At 43.9% G+C, this 18,419-nt stretch overlaps 1 protein-coding gene across 1 annotated transcript in view; it reads right to left on the minus strand.

Annotated features, from left to right (window-relative positions):
- The window catches only part of LOC147660775 (zona pellucida-like domain-containing protein 1), a 48,358-nt gene that overhangs the window by 13,306 nt on the left and 16,633 nt on the right, over positions 1-18,419 (minus strand). The window contains exons 2-5 of the mRNA XM_086951473.1: positions 13,183-13,257; positions 12,308-12,513; positions 8,761-8,870; positions 3,967-4,194 (exon numbers count right to left, since the gene is read on the minus strand). Coding sequence (XP_086807599.1) covers positions 3,967-4,194; positions 8,761-8,870; positions 12,308-12,513; positions 13,183-13,231 — 593 coding nt within the window. The 5' untranslated portion in view covers positions 13,232-13,257. The remainder of the gene's footprint in view (positions 1-3,966; positions 4,195-8,760; positions 8,871-12,307; positions 12,514-13,182; positions 13,258-18,419) is intronic.

Here is an 18,419-nt window from a genome sequence, read left to right on the forward strand (position 1 = left end):
ACCTGTATTTTTTCTGACCTGTTATTGGTGGTTTTAGGACTCTGGGCACTGTACCACTGCTGATCAGTGCTAAAGTGCATTGCTCTCTTTTGTAAATTGTGTTATGGATTAGTGTTTCCATGATTGGCTATTTGATGTACTTGTCAGACCCTAGTACTGTGCACTATGTGTGTCCAGGGCCTGTAAATCAAGTGCTGCTGGTGGGCTTGCAGCACTGATTATGCCACCCATAGAAGCCGCTTGTAAAATGTTGTTCAGGCATGCCATTGCAGAGCCTGTGTGCAGTCTGGGACTGCCATGTCGACTTGGCAGTCCCTAAACCCAACCTTTTCTACATATTAGTCACTCCTTAGGTAGGCCCAAGGTACCCCTGTGGGCAGGGTGCATTGTATGTGAAAGGTAGGACATGCCCTGATGTGTGTGGCATGTCCTGATAGTGAAATACTGCCAATTTTGTTTTTCACTCTTGCAAGGCTATCTGTTCCCATAGGAAAGAATAGGGAGTTGGTTTATAACATCTTATAAACATAACTGACCCTAGGAACAAGATGGGAAAATAAAGTTTAGTATGCCTGAACTCAGAATGTTAAGATGCATCTTTTAGTGAGAGTGATTTTTACATTCTGTGTTTGAAAATACAATTTTTAGAAAGTAGGTATTTTCTTGCCTAACCATCCAGTGTGCCTCTGCTAGGTTTGTGTATTGCATGTCTGGCTTTTGGATGACAGGGCCTGGAGAAGGACAGCGGCTCTAGAAGTCTGACGAGTCAGGGCTGGGCTGAATAGGCCTGGTCTGCATTTTGAGTGGTGGGAGGAGTAGCACCTTCACCTGAATAGGGCTGTGCCTACCTTCCACAATGACGGCTCCGCCCCCCTGAGGAGTGTCTGGAGCTAGGGCTCACACCGACAAAGGAGGTTGTTGTGCACTTGCAAAGTGTCCCACATAACTGGTTTTTGATGGGTACAGACACTCTCTGCCTTCAGAGAACAAAGGATTTTCGTGCCTAAAAAGAGGGGTCAAGACCCAAAACTTTAAGATCACTTCTGGGAAATCAAGATGAACAATTGCCAAGGAGAAGAGCCGGATAAGCAGAGGAGGAATTCTGCCCCTGTGCTGTTTGCTGTCTGAGGTTGGCCTGCAGTGGCTACTTGCTGCCTAGGAAAGGAGAAAATGACTTTTCTGTTTGCTTTGTCGCCTGCTTGAGGAAAAGATCTCCAAGGGCTTGAAATAGAGCTTGCCTCCTGTTAAGAAGTCTCAGGGACACAAAAGACTTCCTGCAACTCTGCTGGTGCTGCTTGACTATGCCATCTGTGAGTACGACCCTTGCCTGAGGTGCCTCCTGCAGTTAAAAGGTCTCAGAAGTGGGTTTTGCATCTGCTCTCTGCAAGAACCGGCACAAAGCATCATGAAACCGTGCAAAGCTTCTTGGAACCGGCGCAGGGCAATGCGAAGCCGCGCTGAGTCCCGCCGGGTGACGCGAAGCCTCGTCGCACAGCACCCAGCACCAACGCTGGACGACGTGAAGCCTCGGAAAGCGGCACAACACATCGCATTTGGCCACAGTAAGAAACCGATCCATCACATCCCCGCACAGTAAGAAGCCAACGCATTACCTTCTCTTCAGTAAGGAACCGACACATCCCCTCCCCTGCATGCCAGTAAGGAACCAACGCATCACCTCCCCTGAAGTAAGGAACATACGCATCACCTTCCTTTGGCGTACGTAACCGACACATCACCTTCCCTGTGGCTGTTTTTGTTTGTGACTGTGACGCAACCAAGGTACTTTATGTTGCATCTATAGTTTGCTATGGACAGAATTGTTTCTACCTTTTGAAAGTCATATTTTGATTACTATATTGTGGATTTTTGTTGTTTGGTATTGTTTTGGTTTAGATAAAGTTTACACATTTTTCTAAACTGGTGTGGTGTCCATTTGTAGTGTTTTCACTGTATTACTGTATGTGTTCACAAATGCTTTACACACTGCCTTTGAGATAAGCCTGTCTGCTCGTGCCATGCTACCAAGGGGGTGAGCTGGGGTTATTTAAAAGTGTATCCCCCTTACACTGACTAGAAGCAAGGGTCCCTATTTAGACAAAGGTACCTACCTATGCCAACTAGAGACCCCCATTTCTAACAATGACCAATAGGTGTAATCAGCAGGTGTACAGTTTTCGACTTAATTACTTCATGAGGCACCAAGTGTGCCAAGAATTGCACAAAATACACCTGTGACATCTGGAAGTACGGCTCCATATCTGGTGTCAAGAACCCTCCATCACTATACAGGAGTGTTAGTACATCCAGACTTAATCTGGGTTGTTAACTAGCCATGCCAATTTATCAGTAAAGCACAAAGAGTTTGGAAAGAGGATATATTCAATGTGATGGGAATATTCACAAATAGGTACAGCATTCTTAGGAGGCCCATCATTTTAATGAGGGTCATTTTGCCCGCCATTGAGAGGTTTGGCAATCCATCTCAACCTGTAATTTAGACATCAGCCGGGGCATAATTGTCCTTCAACATAACGTCTAATTCTGGTTGCATATTTATCCTTTAATATTTAACTAAATTTTCTCACCTTTTCAGTGGATATTCTAAATCCAGCCTGGTGTTGCACCACATCAGAGGAAAAGCCTCTGATTTGCTCCAGTTGATCTGGAATACAGATATATTGTCATAGCCTATAAACACTCTGACAATAGGAGAAAGGCTGTACGCAGTGTACCTCACATGTAATAAAATGTTATCTACGTAAAGGAAAACCATATATCATCTATTACCCATTCTTATGCCTCTATCTGAAATCAGTTCTTGTAGCACACATGCCTGGGTACAAGTACAAAAGCAAATACCAGAGGGGATAATGGACAACCCTGTCTGGTATCCCCAAAAATGCCAATGAATGGTAACAATTACTATATTTGTATGTGGGCTTGAGGCATGGAGAACACTCGTAGATTCACTTAATAATTTCCTCGCCCAATCTCATTCCCTTGAGTGTCGCAAATATAAATGGCTCTTCCACTGAATCAAATGCTTTTTAAATGATGAATCGAAGCTCACTGTGAATGTGACTGTGAACAAACACAACTACACGTTTCTCATTTAATTCTGATTTTCATACACATTCAGTGTGTTATTAAGATCTAGGGTGGTGTGGCTAGGTTGCTACCAGAGTCCATTGTCCTGATGAAGACCTGTGTGGGGGTCAAAATGTAGACTTTCCAAGGGTATACCCATATCTTTAACTGTGGGATTTTCAAACCCCAATGTTCATATCATTGGGTTTGTTATTGATACATTCATGTATCCTTTGGGTGGGAACCCAATGTATACATTGTAAATATTCATGTTGTGTTATTATATGTTTGTCAGGTTCTATGACTCACTGTACTGGCCGTGCACTGCTCTGTCATTTGGAGCACCTACTTTTGATTACGTTGGATGACCAGTCTACTACCTTATTTTTGTGAGTTGAAATATAAATTTCCCATCTTCATTTTTGTGAATATTTGTCCGTCATTTTTGCGTGTATGTTGAACTATCATCAGAAACATTGTTTCGAATAATTTCTAGAAGCACACCTTTCTATATGTACTTTGTTACCCTTGCTCTTGGGAATACGGGGGCCCCCCATTTCTTGGTAGACTCCTGGACATAGCAGCAAAGTCCTTTCTTGGCATCCAGTAATTATTGCTATGGATGCATTAAATCAAAAGGTCTATGGCTATGTGGGCGGAGGACTTAGCTCAACATACTGTCGATAATACAGTTACATGTACAGTTTCCACCTATGTCAGGATTTCTCTCTTCCTTTTGCATCATGGTTCATTATACAGGCGTTGGCACATTTGGCTTTTGTACAAATATAAACATAAATACAATATATGTCGAGACTGTCACAGAGAGACACCCCACATTTTCTGCCCCCATGCCCGTCGCCCCTTCCCACTTACCCACTCTGGAGAAGTGATACTCTGTTTGCATCATCCGCAGAAGCAGTTGCAGTGGCATAGCAGTTCTCCAGCAGCAGCACTATGCCTTCTTCATTGGGGCTCACCAGCTGCACCTTCACGTACACCTTCTTGCCCAGCGGCAAAGCCCCAGACTCTGGAATTGTGTAATTCGAGTCGACAAACACAGACATTTCTGCCCTTGGACTGGTGCCAACTGATTCAACAACGCTGGCGAAAAGCAGAATGACATCGATGAGTTAATGAACTAAAAACAGAACCTGAAAGAATGTACTGTCATTGTCACTAACAATAGGCATCCTAGAGTGTTCCTTTGATGATGTCTGAGTGGGTTTTGAGAACAATTGTGAAGTTTGTTTTCATTTTTTTATTTCAAGTGTTTTTATTAAAATATAAAATGTGCATATCAGAAGTTATATATACAGTACATAGTAATACGGCGCCGTTGACTTACTGGATGGCCTCTTTAAATAGGCACAGGACAGGTGCAAGGGTTTCTGTTGCCCTCACAGAAATTGCATGTTGCCATAGTATCATACATGGTAATGGAGATACAGTTCCAGCCTGCATGAGTATCTGGGACCCCTTGCTGATGGTGCCTTGGGCAGCCACCCAGTATTGACTTACCCTAGAATTGGCCCTGCCATACTTTCAGCCAGTGCTACCTTTTAACCCGATAACGCTTTGGCAGAAAAGAAAAGTAGCCCAGTCCTCAGACTGCAAACTCTGCTAGGACCAGGCTTTCCTCTCAGCCACAGTAATGCCTATATGATGGCCAAGAAGTCAAATTGACCTGCTCCATGACTAGTCCAGTACAAGATGGGAACTGGCCGCTGGCTATGGCTATTGTATCATATCCAACATTAGCAGGACAATGCATGAAAAGTAGACTTTGAGATTAAACCAATGATGCACATGGGACACAATTTTTACACACCGAGTCACGTTTCCTTCCAGCCAATTACAGAGCGCCATATGTACGAAACATTTCCCCATGGACACAGAATGGGTAAAACCCTTTAATACATCTGTCCCAAAGTTCAATAAGCTCTGAACAGTATTGGTTACTGTGAAAATGCTATTGTGAGCAGCACGGCATATTGAACTGTTGCAAAAAAACTTATTAAAACCAATAAAGCACACAAGATAGCTTTCAGTCACTGTAGAAGAACAATTGAGTTTTTTTATATCACCAGTTGAGAGGCTCACGGTTTTATGAAAAAACGACTGCCATGATGCTTGTTGTGTCACAGCAAACCTAGAGTCACCAGAAGATGTGCCATTACTCGATGCAATGCATTAAGACTTTACTCTATCTTAATATGGCATCTTTTTAGACAAAGGGCTAATGTCTCTCATTACCCTCAATATGCGTTACTAAGGAGAACACCACATGCAGATAGACACTACTGTTGTGAGTACGTGGGTTCATAAGTTGAGTTTTGGAGTGGATTGAATTTGGTTGGGGAGAGATTAGACACCTGCACTGCGGTCTGAGAAAAAACAATTAGAGAAATTTGCTGAAGTACCAGAGTGAAAATCGGGGGCTTGAGTAAAGAGAAATCTTTTTTTAAGGCTCAGATTGAATAAATTGCCTATTTCTGAGAAAAATTGGAGAGGCAAAGAAATAGCGGTATGGAAGTGTACTTCATATTGCGATGAATGAGTCACTTCTCCAGGTCATATGCACATTATTCAATACTGTCCTAATTATTTGTATCTTTGAGAAACTGGGGTGTTGGTTGACTGGGGTGTGAGCCTTGGTCAAACAACAGCCACAATCCCTTGCAGGGTTAACCACAAAAAATCAATAAATCAACATGTGCTTAACTATGGGTAACTTGGCACAAAATGCAGTCAGGCTTAACTTAGAGCTAATGTGTAAAGTATTTATACAGCATATACACAGCAATAAATTGAAACCACAACACAAGAAAAATCCCCACAATGGAGTACATTTTCATAAATTATTTGACGCCAAAACAACAAAAATCCACTCAGTAGAACCGGAGTTGTGAAGTTTTAAAGTTTTTAGTACAAACTAGTGCCTGTCAGTTCAAAGTGCCAACTGGGGACATATAGTCCAGCAAGACTATGTCAAAGTCACAAGTTAAGGCCCATTGTGAGAAGGAGCTCAGTTTGTATGCAAGAAGTGGATTAGGCCTGGTCAGCGCTTACCTTAAGACTTAGAAATATTCTTGAAAAAAATGTTCTGAGAAGGTAAAGTTTAGCGGGGCAAGGCTGCAGGAAGAGTCCAAGGATGAAGCTTCGTCTGCGTATGGCCTTGGGTCGAAGCCTTGATGAAGATTTCTACATTTGGACTTAGTCGCTGAAATGGAAGTTGAAAATCTCCAGCGGGACGAGGTAGAGAGCTGTAGCCGAAGATAGTTTCATGAGGTTAGATACCCCTTTGGTGAAGTACTGCAGAAACAGATTTGCTTCTGTGGAGAAAATGCAGCTGGAGAAGCTGCTAAGTCAATCCAACTGGCAATGCACCTCTGGCAACTAGGTGAGAAAACTTGTCCCGGTCTTCTCCTGGTTCTCAGAGCACTTTTGTGCCAAAATGTGTTAAAGTCCTCAGTTTGGAAAATTGGCCATCTGGGCAAATTAGCACCACAACCAAGGGTCCAGGTCTGATGGGACACCTCTTGGAGGTTTAAGACTCTCTCGGGCTGGGTCCAGGTGCGAGTTCAAGCTGGTGGGATCCTTTTATGCCCCTGTGAATCTGAACAGGAGGCCATCAAACTAGCCCTTGGAGTCACTTCTGGTAGTCCTGGGTGCAGTTGATGATGTAGATCTCAACAGCAGGACTGGCCTCTGAGGGTCCAAGGCAGGCTCCAGTCAGCAAAGCAATAATGTCAGGTACAGCAGCAGACTGGCAGAGTGATCAGCAGGTCACAGCAGTAGGCATACCTCTAAGAGTCCTTCCGCAGGTCCAGTAGTGAACTGACGAGTGGGTCTGAAAGTCCTATTTTTTACCTGGCGTTCTTCTTCTGGAAGGTGGGCAAAGCTTTTGGAAAGGTATTTTGAAGTACATGGAATTTCCTGACTCCCCTGTCCTGGCGCCACACTGGCTACAGTGACCAAGCAGGGTTGGTCGGTCCTTTGTGTGAATGCAGAGCACAGTCTATTCAACTGTAAGTGGGATGTGCTCAGCTCCACCCCTCACCCTGCCAGCAGATGGCCCACTGAGGCACACCTAATCCCGCTATTGTGTGACTGTCTGGCAGGAATTTACTAAGTCTCATTGTCAGCTACACCCAGTCATATGACCCAAGACAGGTTGCAAGCACCAAGGGCGAAGGGCAAGTGAATGCCAACTTTCTAACAGTGGTATTTTCAAAATTGTAGTAAAAAATCCGACTTAAGACTTTACTTTTAAAGAGGGTTTATCATTACAATCTCATAGGTACCAAACATGAGATAGCTACCTGCTCCCACTTAGAAATGACATCCTATTAAATGTAATGAGGAATCCCCAATGTTATGGGAAGTGTAAGCCTCACAGTGAACAATGACTTGAGGTGTTTTTCAGTACCAGGGCAAGTAAAACTTAAAAGTAGATTTCCAACCTTTCAATTACACCGCACCCGCTCCATGCTCTATGGAATATCAAGGGCCTATCTTAGGGGGGACTTATATGTAATAAAGGGAGAGTTTAAGGCTTAGCATGGTGGCTTAAATTACAAGTCAAAATGGAAGTGTATATTTAGACTTCAATGGCAGGCCTGGAACATGTTAGTGCTACTTAGATGGGTGGCACAAGAAGTGCTGCAAGCCCACTGGTAGTATTTAATTTATAGACTCTGGGTATATGATATACCACTCTACAAGGGACTTGAAAGTAAATTAAATATGACAATTAAGTATATGACAATCAAACCATGTTTAGGTAAGTGAGCACAAGCCCTTTAGCACTCATTATCAGTGTTAAAGGGCACAGAGTCCTAAGGTCAACAAAAACGAGTTTCAGCAAAAAGTGGAGGTAAGTAGGCAAACTGTTTAGGGGAAGACCACCCTAAGGCTTACATGTCTAACAGTATCTAAAGGCAATGCTTATAAATATTAGGACATTGTAATAGTTGTAATGTGCTGTTATATTTAAATCTCAAATAAACCAGAACTGAGTGGAATACACAGGCACATGGACTGCAGATTGACCCTTCATTTGATAGTTTTATGAATATCTCATTTACAATTGTCACATCATGAGGTTTGACTGGTCATTTTTTCTGAAACCTGAATTGTTGCATGCAACTCAATTTGTTGTAAAATTTCATAAATGTCAGTTCATTGACATTAATCCATGGAAAACATCTTTTTAACCTCTACTCTTAAAGAACATATTACACCAGTTACACAAGCATTATACATCCAAACAAAGAGACCCATTACAACACACAAGTGGGACAATCATAAAAAGACTCCACAACCTCAAATAAAGACTCCCACCCTTTAGAAAGAGTTGCCCTGAGACTGTGCCAGACAAGCCCATAATTTGCAGACTCATCCCTCCTATTAAACATGACATGTTTGTAATTTAAAGTAGAACCCAATATATGACAGAATCATCCAAAGATGGTTGAAGTTCAGGTTTTCAACTTTCATATACATGTTCTTGGCTTCTACAAGGCCCTAAATAGCTGTAAACCTTCTGCGTATGAACATGGAAGGTTTTCTGTTTTACTTAGTTATACATTGACTGAATATGTGCATTACCATTGGGCAGACAGTGACTGTCCCTAGTGATAGCCCATTTGGACCCTCAACACTTACCTCAATGTGTTCAAGGCGAAGGTGCACGAGATGGGGATGTCCAAATTGGGATTAGGGCTGGTAGCCAAGAGGTGAACTGTACCATTCATAGTAACAATGCCATTCGCGGACTGTGATAAAGAGAAGAAAGAAGAGGGGAGAACACATAGGAGACAAAAGAGTTGATGTGAATATGAAGAAAGAGGGAAGGTGAAAATCAAATGTAAGGAAAGGTGATAAACACAGAGGAGAAAGGGAGACAAGAGTAAGATTAAGGAGGGGCAGATATCAAGAGATAAATAAGAAATATGAAGCAGAGTGGGAAGGAGCAGGGGCCTTACAGGAGAAGTGTTGGGGATTCGAAAGATGAGGGAATGGGAAGAAAGAAACTAATTGTAGAGGAGAGAAGGTGCAACGAAAAAAAGAAATGAGGAAGATATCGGGAAATAAAGAAGAAATATGAATTAGAGTGCAGGGTCTGGGGTAGATCATGTAGAAGAACAAGAGGAGTGCGCCCAGAAAAAGGTGGGGGGGGGGGTCATAACGAAGATAGGAAGTCAAGGGCAAGAAGAACGACAGGTGACTTACCAGGGCCGGGAAGGAAACAGGTTTGAGAGAAGGAAGGAGGGCAAGACACAGAGAGAAAGGCAAGTAAGAGAAAAGAAAGAGAGGGTTAAAGGCAGGAAAGGAGAGAAATGAAAGAAAATAGATGAAAGACAAATGGTAGAGAAGTGAGGAAAGATTTCAGAGGAGAGAAAGAATCAATGCGGAGCAGAGAGGGGGCGGGGCACAGAGAGTGTCAAACGAGGAAATAGAAAGAGAGCAGGTAAAGATAGGGAACGAGAACAATGAAAGGACACAAAGGGAGACAAGGGGGACAGAAATGAGGGAAGAGATTTCAGAGGAGAAAAATAAACAATGCAAAGGAGGGATGAGGACAGCACGCCCCGGAGAGATGTGAGGAGAATAATGAAAGAGCAAGGGAGGAGGGAGAGAACAGTAAGGGGAAAGAGAGACAAGAGAAAACAAGAACAGATGGAGGCCATGGGAAGATTGCACACGGGGAGAAAAAATGGAAGGCAGAAGAAAAAGAGAAAAGGAGGGACGGCAAAAAATATAGATGTACAGGCGAGGGCGATTTCAAAAGAGAAAACAGAGGAGAGGGGAAGAAGAGATAAAAGAGGGGAAGAAGAGATAAAGGATGAGAAGAAGAGACTTAAAAAGTGAACGATAGAGGGAAGTGACGAGGTGAGAGGGTAAGAGAAACAATGGAAGAAAGGCAAGGTGGGACACAAATGAGGAGAGAGGTGAAACAGAAGGAAAAAAGTGGAGAGGAAGAAGACAAGATGGAGGGAGTTAGAGAGTGGAAATTATCAGGTAGAACAAACAGTATACAGTGGAGGAAAGGGGGATGTGAAAGCAAAAGGAAAAATATAGGGATAATGTGAGTAGAAAAGAATACATCCAAGAGAGAGACAGTAGGTGAGTGGCAGAGTATAAATTAAAAAAAGGGAGACAGGACAGAGAAGAAAGAGAGGTCGTAAGAGCAAGATGGAGAGAGAGAAACAAATAAAGAGAAAGGCAGAGCGTGCGAGAGAGACATCACTGTTATTTCACAAAAGATACAATTTTCCCATTCAAGGACCTGAAAGCATCACATCATACAAGCAGAAGACCAGATTTTTAATAGCCCCAGACCAGTCAACACGAGAACTCGAATTTGTAAAGACAGAACAGCAGCTTTTAGAAGCAACTCAACATCTGCTGGTTAAGAAAGAGATCATCAGCCACCACTTTTAAAGAGACAGATGCCACCTGACCTCTCCAGCCTCCCAGTATCACTCGATACATTCCAATTTGCCAAATACCACGACTCCTAAATTACTTAATGTCACATGGCACTAAAAAAACTTCACACACTTACTCTCTGAGAGGCTGATAAGATACTTCAGACTCTTACAGAGCTGGGCAGAAATGGAATATCAGCCATAAACTGATAGATGTCTGAGCACCATCCCTTGGTCGACTCCACATTGCTTAGCATTGGAAATCACAGCTTCCTGGTAGCATGGTTGCCGTTGAAAGGAAACTCACCAGTGCTGCACTATTGGCTGATATGGCGTCGGAATGTCAGCCATATTTTTTCCAATCTGCAATGGTCCTGGTCACGAAAAATCAAAAATGTCCCCCACATACTTGCAGAAAACTTCAAGAATAGTAAGAACATTGCTTTTTTTTCCAAAAAACAAAACTCTACACCTTTTGGGATTTCTTTAGAAACCTGAACAAACAGTATGTCCCTGTGGCATGGTTGCAGGGGCAGCTTCTCCGCTAAGGCGGAAAAGCGTCGCCCCACTGCTCTCAGAGCAGTGAAGAAATGTAATGATAATAACATAGTTATTATCGTTTTATTTTTTTTTAGCTCTGGGTCTGGGTTAGGGCGGGCGGGGCTGGTGTCACTGGGGGAGGAGCGGTGGCACTCTAAGAGCACATAAATGTTTGGTTGGCCGTTTTGGGCAGGCCAAACAGTCATGCACACTTTGCATCTTTCCAACCAGGCTGTAATGCACAGCCTGGTGGGGTACATCATGCACAGGCTCCCTGTCCCTCTCTGAGCGCCAAACCACGGCGCTCAGACCAATCACAACACTGAATTGTACTGTTGTGATTGGCTTAGAGGAACCTGGGTGTTTCCTCCTTTTGGGAATCGCAAGGAAGAGGAGCTTCGACAGAGGAGAGACAGTGGCAGTCAAAAGGTAAATGTTTTTGTTTATAACCCTTTGTTTTTTAACCCACCCCCGCCCCCTCCCACCTCCATGCCCCCCGTACTCTGGCACCCGCGTTCCCTGCCAGCCACACCGCATGGTTGTCTGGCGGACATTTTGTGGTTTCTCCAAAACTGCTCCTCCTATGGCGGAGGAACTCTAGATCTGGAGAATGAACACAGCTTGGCCGGTGAAGAAGTAGCTTCTTTTACCCCATTCCACCAGTCAAAGCCTACACAGGGCTGCAACGGTCTTTGATGTGAGGTGAGTTCCCTTTTTATTGCTTTACCAAAAGACATTGATTAGCCCCTTCCCTGCTGGGTACATTCCCCCGCTGTGCTGGGGGGAGGGGGGCGCGCGCAGCGCTCCCATGCTCATGACGAGCTCAGCTCGTCATGAGCTACAGTGCTCCTGTGCTCATGACGAGCTGAGCTCATCACGGCCGCACCCGTTTCTTTAGAACGTTCAGCACAGCAGGGGAATTAGCCCAGCGTGCAAGCGTTCTAAAGGCCATGACGAGCTGAGCTCGTCATGAGCATGCAAGGGGTTAAGGAGATTCCTTTCCTCTAGCCAGACCCAAAAAAGACTCATCCAAATGTTAAAGGGATAGTGGTCAGTGGTGGACTACTGTATGCCCAGTCTTCATTAAGAGTCAGAATATATCACATAGTCATGCTGGCAGTGGCTGTGGACGTCTAGTGAAGCCAGTTGAGACAGGTTTGATGTGAAAGGCCTAGGCAGTCAGTCAAGGGGTGTAAAGGTTAGGAAGGAGAAGCAAGGAGAAGGTGGAGACAAGTCCTTACGCTGAAGTGAAGGCTGCACGCTCCACGCAGAAGGGCAGCACTGGATAGTGAGACCCTGCCTTCCGCAGATCCAAGGCACTGGCTATCCAAACTGTTCTGAAGCGAAAAACCCTGGTAGCCCTGACTGGTCATCTCAGAGGCATCGAGAGACACCACAATACCATCCATGCTGCATGTCACTGAGGGCACCAGGGCCGCTGAGATACCTGGGGGGGAAGAAAGGCAGGAAATTGGGGGCATAAAAGTTCATAGAACAAGCTGTCCCACCAATCAAAGTGAAAATGTGGCAATCAAAAAGAGAGATACAGACCACCCAACTCAAGAGGATGCCGACAACCATAGAGAGCATCACCGACAACCACATACATGAAGATATAGATCACCCAATACAACAAGGAGAAAAGTCACTTTGGAAAGCAAGACAGACCACCACAGTGAAAGATGTGAATATGTCCACCCTGCCAATCTGATCATGTCCACCCTCTAAGCAATTTTGTAGCTCTGGACAACTCGACTCCTGGCCTTGAGCATGATTATCTCGTGGACAATGTCGCCTCCCCTCACCCGAGCAGCTCCACACCTAGACCATGGTCCTTTGTAGAATGAATATGCTCTGCTACCTGACGAGAGAGCTAGGTGCATGACAGTTCATGAATAGGGCATTTCAGATATCTTCTGTGACCCTAATTCCAACAGCATGGTAACCCTAGTTCCACCAGCATGATCTCAAGATGCCCCAACACCAGGTTTTCACTACATTGAAGGCTGGGTTTGAAGATTCTTGCTCAATATGTGTCCTAACTCCTCCCCAAAGAGTTTCCACATGCTGATTCATTGGACCAGCACACCTGCACATTCACAACCAATTACTTTACCTGACGAAAGAGAGCCAACGACGAGAAGCACCCCAAGGAGCAGCGCCATCTCTGCAACATCCACACTTTGTATACCTGAGGAAGAGAAAGAGATAAGGGATGAATGAGTGGGGTAAATAAACCATTCCCTCATTTCTGCTCATTAATTTCCTGAGTTCCCCCATACTTGCTGAGTGATCTTGTCATTTATGATCACTTTCTTTTGATCATCATAGTCGTTGACCTCTACTCAGTCTCTGATCTCTTCTCAGTGACCCTCTTAGTATCTGTTGTCTTCTCTGCGATCTCCTTGGGCTCTTATCAAGCCTTGGTGATCTCAGGTTCTCTGTAGATACCTCAGTCTGTAGCATCTTCTACAGTGGCGGCCACATACAGATCGGGGGTGGAGGGGTTGTAGGATGAAGGGGAAGGTAAAAAAATAAACAAAAAAACACTTACCATGTTGCCGCGTCACGCGTCCCTGCTCTGTCTCCAGCCGAACAGTAACCAGGAAGCACACCCAGGCTCCCTTGACCGATCACAACGCTGCAATGCATCATTGTGATTGGTAAGCACCCAGGCACCCTTGACCAATCACAATGCTGCAATGCACCGTTGCGATTGGTCTGAGTGCCACCAGGGAATAGGGGCCTGGGCAAGTTCTCCGCGCAGGCTGTAATGCAGCCTGCGTGGAGGACATGCAAAGTGTGCATGAATGTTTAAGCATTCATGCGCACTTGGAGTGGGCAAACCACTCCACCCCATGCACTGCTCTGAGGGTAGAGCATCCCTGCCCACCCGCCCGCAAAGCAGCTGGAAACAATAAAATGATAATAACAACAAGTTATTATCATTTTATTTTTTCTTTACTCACACTGCTTAAAAGAAGTGGGGCGACGCTCCTCCGCCTTAGCGGAGGAGCTGCCACTGATCTTCTAGGTCCAGCTCACAGTCACTTATCACATCATAGTGAATACGGCTTTAGCTAGATGTGAACACAATAAAAATCCACATGGGGCAGTTGTACCCCACTTGAAAACAATACAGTATAGCAACAACATTTTCTCGCTGAGTAGGCTTAGGCAAAATTACTTTTCCATGCATAATGCACATACATCTCTTGGGATTTTGTGTTTTATGCATAGAATACATAGGGGGTCATCCATATGAACAAAGTTTGCGACGTATATCAGATGTAGTTGGTAATATTGAGTAGGGGTTATTGTAATACCTTAATGCCATAGCTAAAATACTGAAGACAAAAATGTTGAAAAGTAAGTGCAAATAGGGAAGTCTAGCTTTACTATTCTTAGCTCTGCATCTACATCCTTCATGATACACAGATATATCTTCAAGGTACATAGATGTGGAGTTAGGTACAGAAAATCGATATCAATTTACCTATCAATGCTGTTGTCCTTGATATTTTGTCTATGATATTAAGGCACCACAATGTTCCCTACTCGATTATTAGACACCCACACCAGGCTTTCCATTCCATTAAAAAGGTATATGAGATACCGGCTCAGTGTTTGCCCGTACACATGCAAAGGTCTGACAATAAACCTTACTTGTACAGTGTATGCAGTGTATGCAGGTGCAACACATACTTTTTCACACTCCAGTGAGACATTTTCTAATCAGGCCGCCTGTCTACACAAAAAGCCAAAATCCAGAAATGTCTCAAAATACGTAAAAGTCAATAATTGGGAATTATGCAAGGTTTTGGTTATGTAATAAAATGTACTCACACCCCCTGACCTAAAACCCTTTTAATCTGTCAATGTATCTCCACATGTGGCAGGTGTACCTAATGACCTGGACAAAGCTTTCTGCCAGGGCTGGCTTTAGCACTGATGGCGCCGGGTGCGACAATGTATTTTGGCGCTCCCCAATGACCACTTCCGCTTCGGATTCCCACACTAGCACCCTTTAACAGTGCCCCTCAAGTCTCCATAACCACTCTCCCTCAGATGCATTTAATTAGTTTTATAGCGTCACTCATAAAAGTGAAGGGTGTCAGAGCACTTTACATCACACACACATTACACAGAGACAATCAATCATACGTGTATAAATCAGTGTATAGGACACGTTACATAAGACAGAGGACTACGAGGGGTAGGATTCACAAGCCATCCTTACTGGTAGTTTAAGGGTGCTTGGTCTGGAGCAGCACAACTCGGAATTTAAAGCGTAACACCAAGGTTGGGGGTTATCTTTAATATTAAGAACTGATTTCTACCCAAATTAACCCTTTTTTAAATATTAGGACAATGAAAGACTAGGGAAAAAATAACACCCTAATCTATACCTTGCAGTTTGCATGTAGTTCTTTGATGATAGTTAATAGCTCACTGTTCTATGTTAGGATTTTAACTTATAAACTGCAAGTAATATGAAGTCTCTGACAAAAGCAGCAACCCACTGACCTATTTACATTATATTCACTTTGTGATCTGCATTGTACATGTACTTTGCAGCAGGTATATTAACCCCCTATACTATCTTACGATGAATCAAAACCTCCATGAGTCAAAACTTTCACTAGACAAACCTCTGATTAGGAAGAACATTAATCATCGGAGTCATTTTGACTTTTTTTATTGTTGCCTGAAATTTGCTGGAGGCCAGGAATGTGACAGCAGTGCTATTAAAACCATAATATACTTGCAAACAGGTGCCTCCACCCGAAGTCAGCACCCGGTACTGTGGAAAGGTCGCACCGCCCTAGAGCGGCCCGGCTTCTTGCAAAGCAAAACACAGAATACTTGTTTGTGGGGAAGCTGCAGCACCCTGGGGAACAATAAAGACAAAGTCTTTATTTACAGGTCGAAAGTAATGGCAGATCCTCCAATATCTGGGCTAAACTTTAAATATGGAGAAATTCCCACCAGCTGAAGTTTCTTCTCAATACTATATGGGTGAGGAAATTCAGCCGAGGTATTTTACAGTTTTTAGCATTTCTTGGAGGTGTTTGGAGATGTTCACTTACCATTGAACTCTAATTTTGAACGTTGGAAAGTTGAGCGCTCCATTGAAGACAGTGGAGGGCTTCGGGCTTCTAAAGACCAGTAGAAGTCGTGAGCATCAACATTCTAATGTTTGTTCACAGCTGTTGCTGTGAACAAACGCCTCATGAAGCCCAAGATAATTTTAACTCCCTCAGGCTCTGTGGGGCCTTTGATTTACAAATTAGACCATTCTGCCCTCTGGGGGCGGAATATAGTAATAGCCTTAGAGCCCAACAATCTTTCAAATAGCCTCCCACTTGACCTCTATCTCTTTAGTTTTTTGGGCTAAATCTGCTCCGCTGGCCTGTCATCGTACACTCTGAGATGTAATACATACAACATCAATTAATCAAAAAATATTTGTATTCATTTTTTTAATTTTAAGCTTATTTTCATTCATAATATCAAAAAAAGTTAAAAGCTATACATGTCATTGAAAACATCTTTTGCATATTATAAATTTCATAAACAGACAACAAGTCCTATATATAATTGCATAAAATTAACAGTTCTCTACAAATATTTTTTGATTAATTGACGTCTGTATCACATCACAGAGTGTACGATGACAGCCCAGCGGAGGAGATTTAGTTAAAAAAACTAAAGAAATAGAGGTCTAGTGGGACGCTTTTTGATAGATTGTTTGGTGTGTTTATCCCCCTTTTCTCCCAAACCTTATTGAATGAATAGAGGGGGTCCTTTGTTTTCTAGGATAGCCTTAGAGCCCTGCACGGGGGGCTCAACCGGCAATTAAAGGGCCTTTCCCTCGTTAATGCTGGAGCTGGCCTTTAATGGCCGGTAGAGCCCCTGCGTCGGGCACTAATGCTATAATCATGTCCTGAGTTTACTCCTCATAAGCTCAGTAGACATACCCTTCCCAAAGGCCTGGCCAGATTACAGCACTATAGCATATGCTGGTATTATTCAGCATCCCTTCTTGTAAAAAGCTCACCACCGTTCCTCGATCCTTGGAACGGAGGGGAGTTGTTTAAAAGAAGTGATGCTGAAAACTAACAGCACAGGCATTTGTAAGTAAGTATGATCCTTCTTTCAAACACCAAGTAAGATTTCCTATCATTAAACTTTAAGGGACTGGCCATTATGTAGAGCTTTAAAGGCAAAGCCGAAAGTGTTCTTCACCGTGGCCAGGTCACAGCAATTCTTCGCTCATGAGTAGGTGTCAAGTGCATACTGCTTGCAGGGAGCGCACAGAGTAGCTAATACTTTAGTAGGATGTAGAAGGTGCAGTGGGGCTCTAGAAGGGGTGTGCCTTGGAAATGTAAGAAACCTCCACAAGCACTGCCTATGTAACTAGAAGCAGAGACTAAATACCTGGGGCCTCATTTATGAGACTGTGCGTCACTTTTACGCCGCCGGTGGCACAGTGCGTCACTTTTTGTGACGCACCAGTGGCGTAAAAAATGCGCCTTGTTGCGCCATATTTACAAAGTGACGCATTTAGGTAGATGCGTCACTTTGTAAACCCCTACGCCACATTATACCTGCGCCAGGTATAATGTATGCAAGGGGGGCGTATTGACGCAAGGAAGGGTCGTAGAAGTGACAGAGTGAAATCTATGAGATTTCACTGCGTCATTTTTAGGACGCCGCTGCGTCAAAATCTTGCACCTGCCTCACAGCAGGCGTAAGACTGACGCAGGCCCTTTCACATGGGGCTTGCCCCATGTGAAAGGACGCATTGCTGGAGTTGCGTCACTTTTGTGACACCCTCCAGCAATGCGTCACTTTTGCGCTTACAGATACATCAGAAATACTGACGTATCTGTAACTCCTTGCGAGATGATGCGTCATACATTAAATATGACGCATCAGGAATGTCGCAAGGAGTGCGCACTGAGAAGTGACGCATCGCTGCTTTCACGCAGCGATGCGTCATTTCTCATAAATGAGGCCCCAGACATATAGGGCCAGATTTACCAGTTTCTCACGCGGCACAGTGCAGCAACCTCAAATGCTGTGCTGCATGAGAAGGAGAGAGCAGAAGAGCACTGAATTAACTAAAATATGGCACTCTCCTCCCCTCTCCCTAGAGCCAAAACTCTTCTTAGCTGCTGTGCGCCATGGAAACACCTTTGAACAATAGTGCAAGGGTGTCTCCTAGAGTCAAGCATAGGTTTTGTACAGGAGTGTACCCTTCCACTGCACAATACTATGCTAGACTCATTTTAAACATGTTCCCACTTTGTGTGTGTGCTGTACAGTGCAGCACACATGCGAAGTCAG

Source organism: Lissotriton vulgaris, unplaced genomic scaffold, assembly GCF_964263255.1.
Source record: "Lissotriton vulgaris unplaced genomic scaffold, aLisVul1.2 SCAFFOLD_1014, whole genome shotgun sequence".
Classification (NCBI taxonomy): Eukaryota; Metazoa; Chordata; class Amphibia; order Caudata; family Salamandridae; genus Lissotriton; species Lissotriton vulgaris.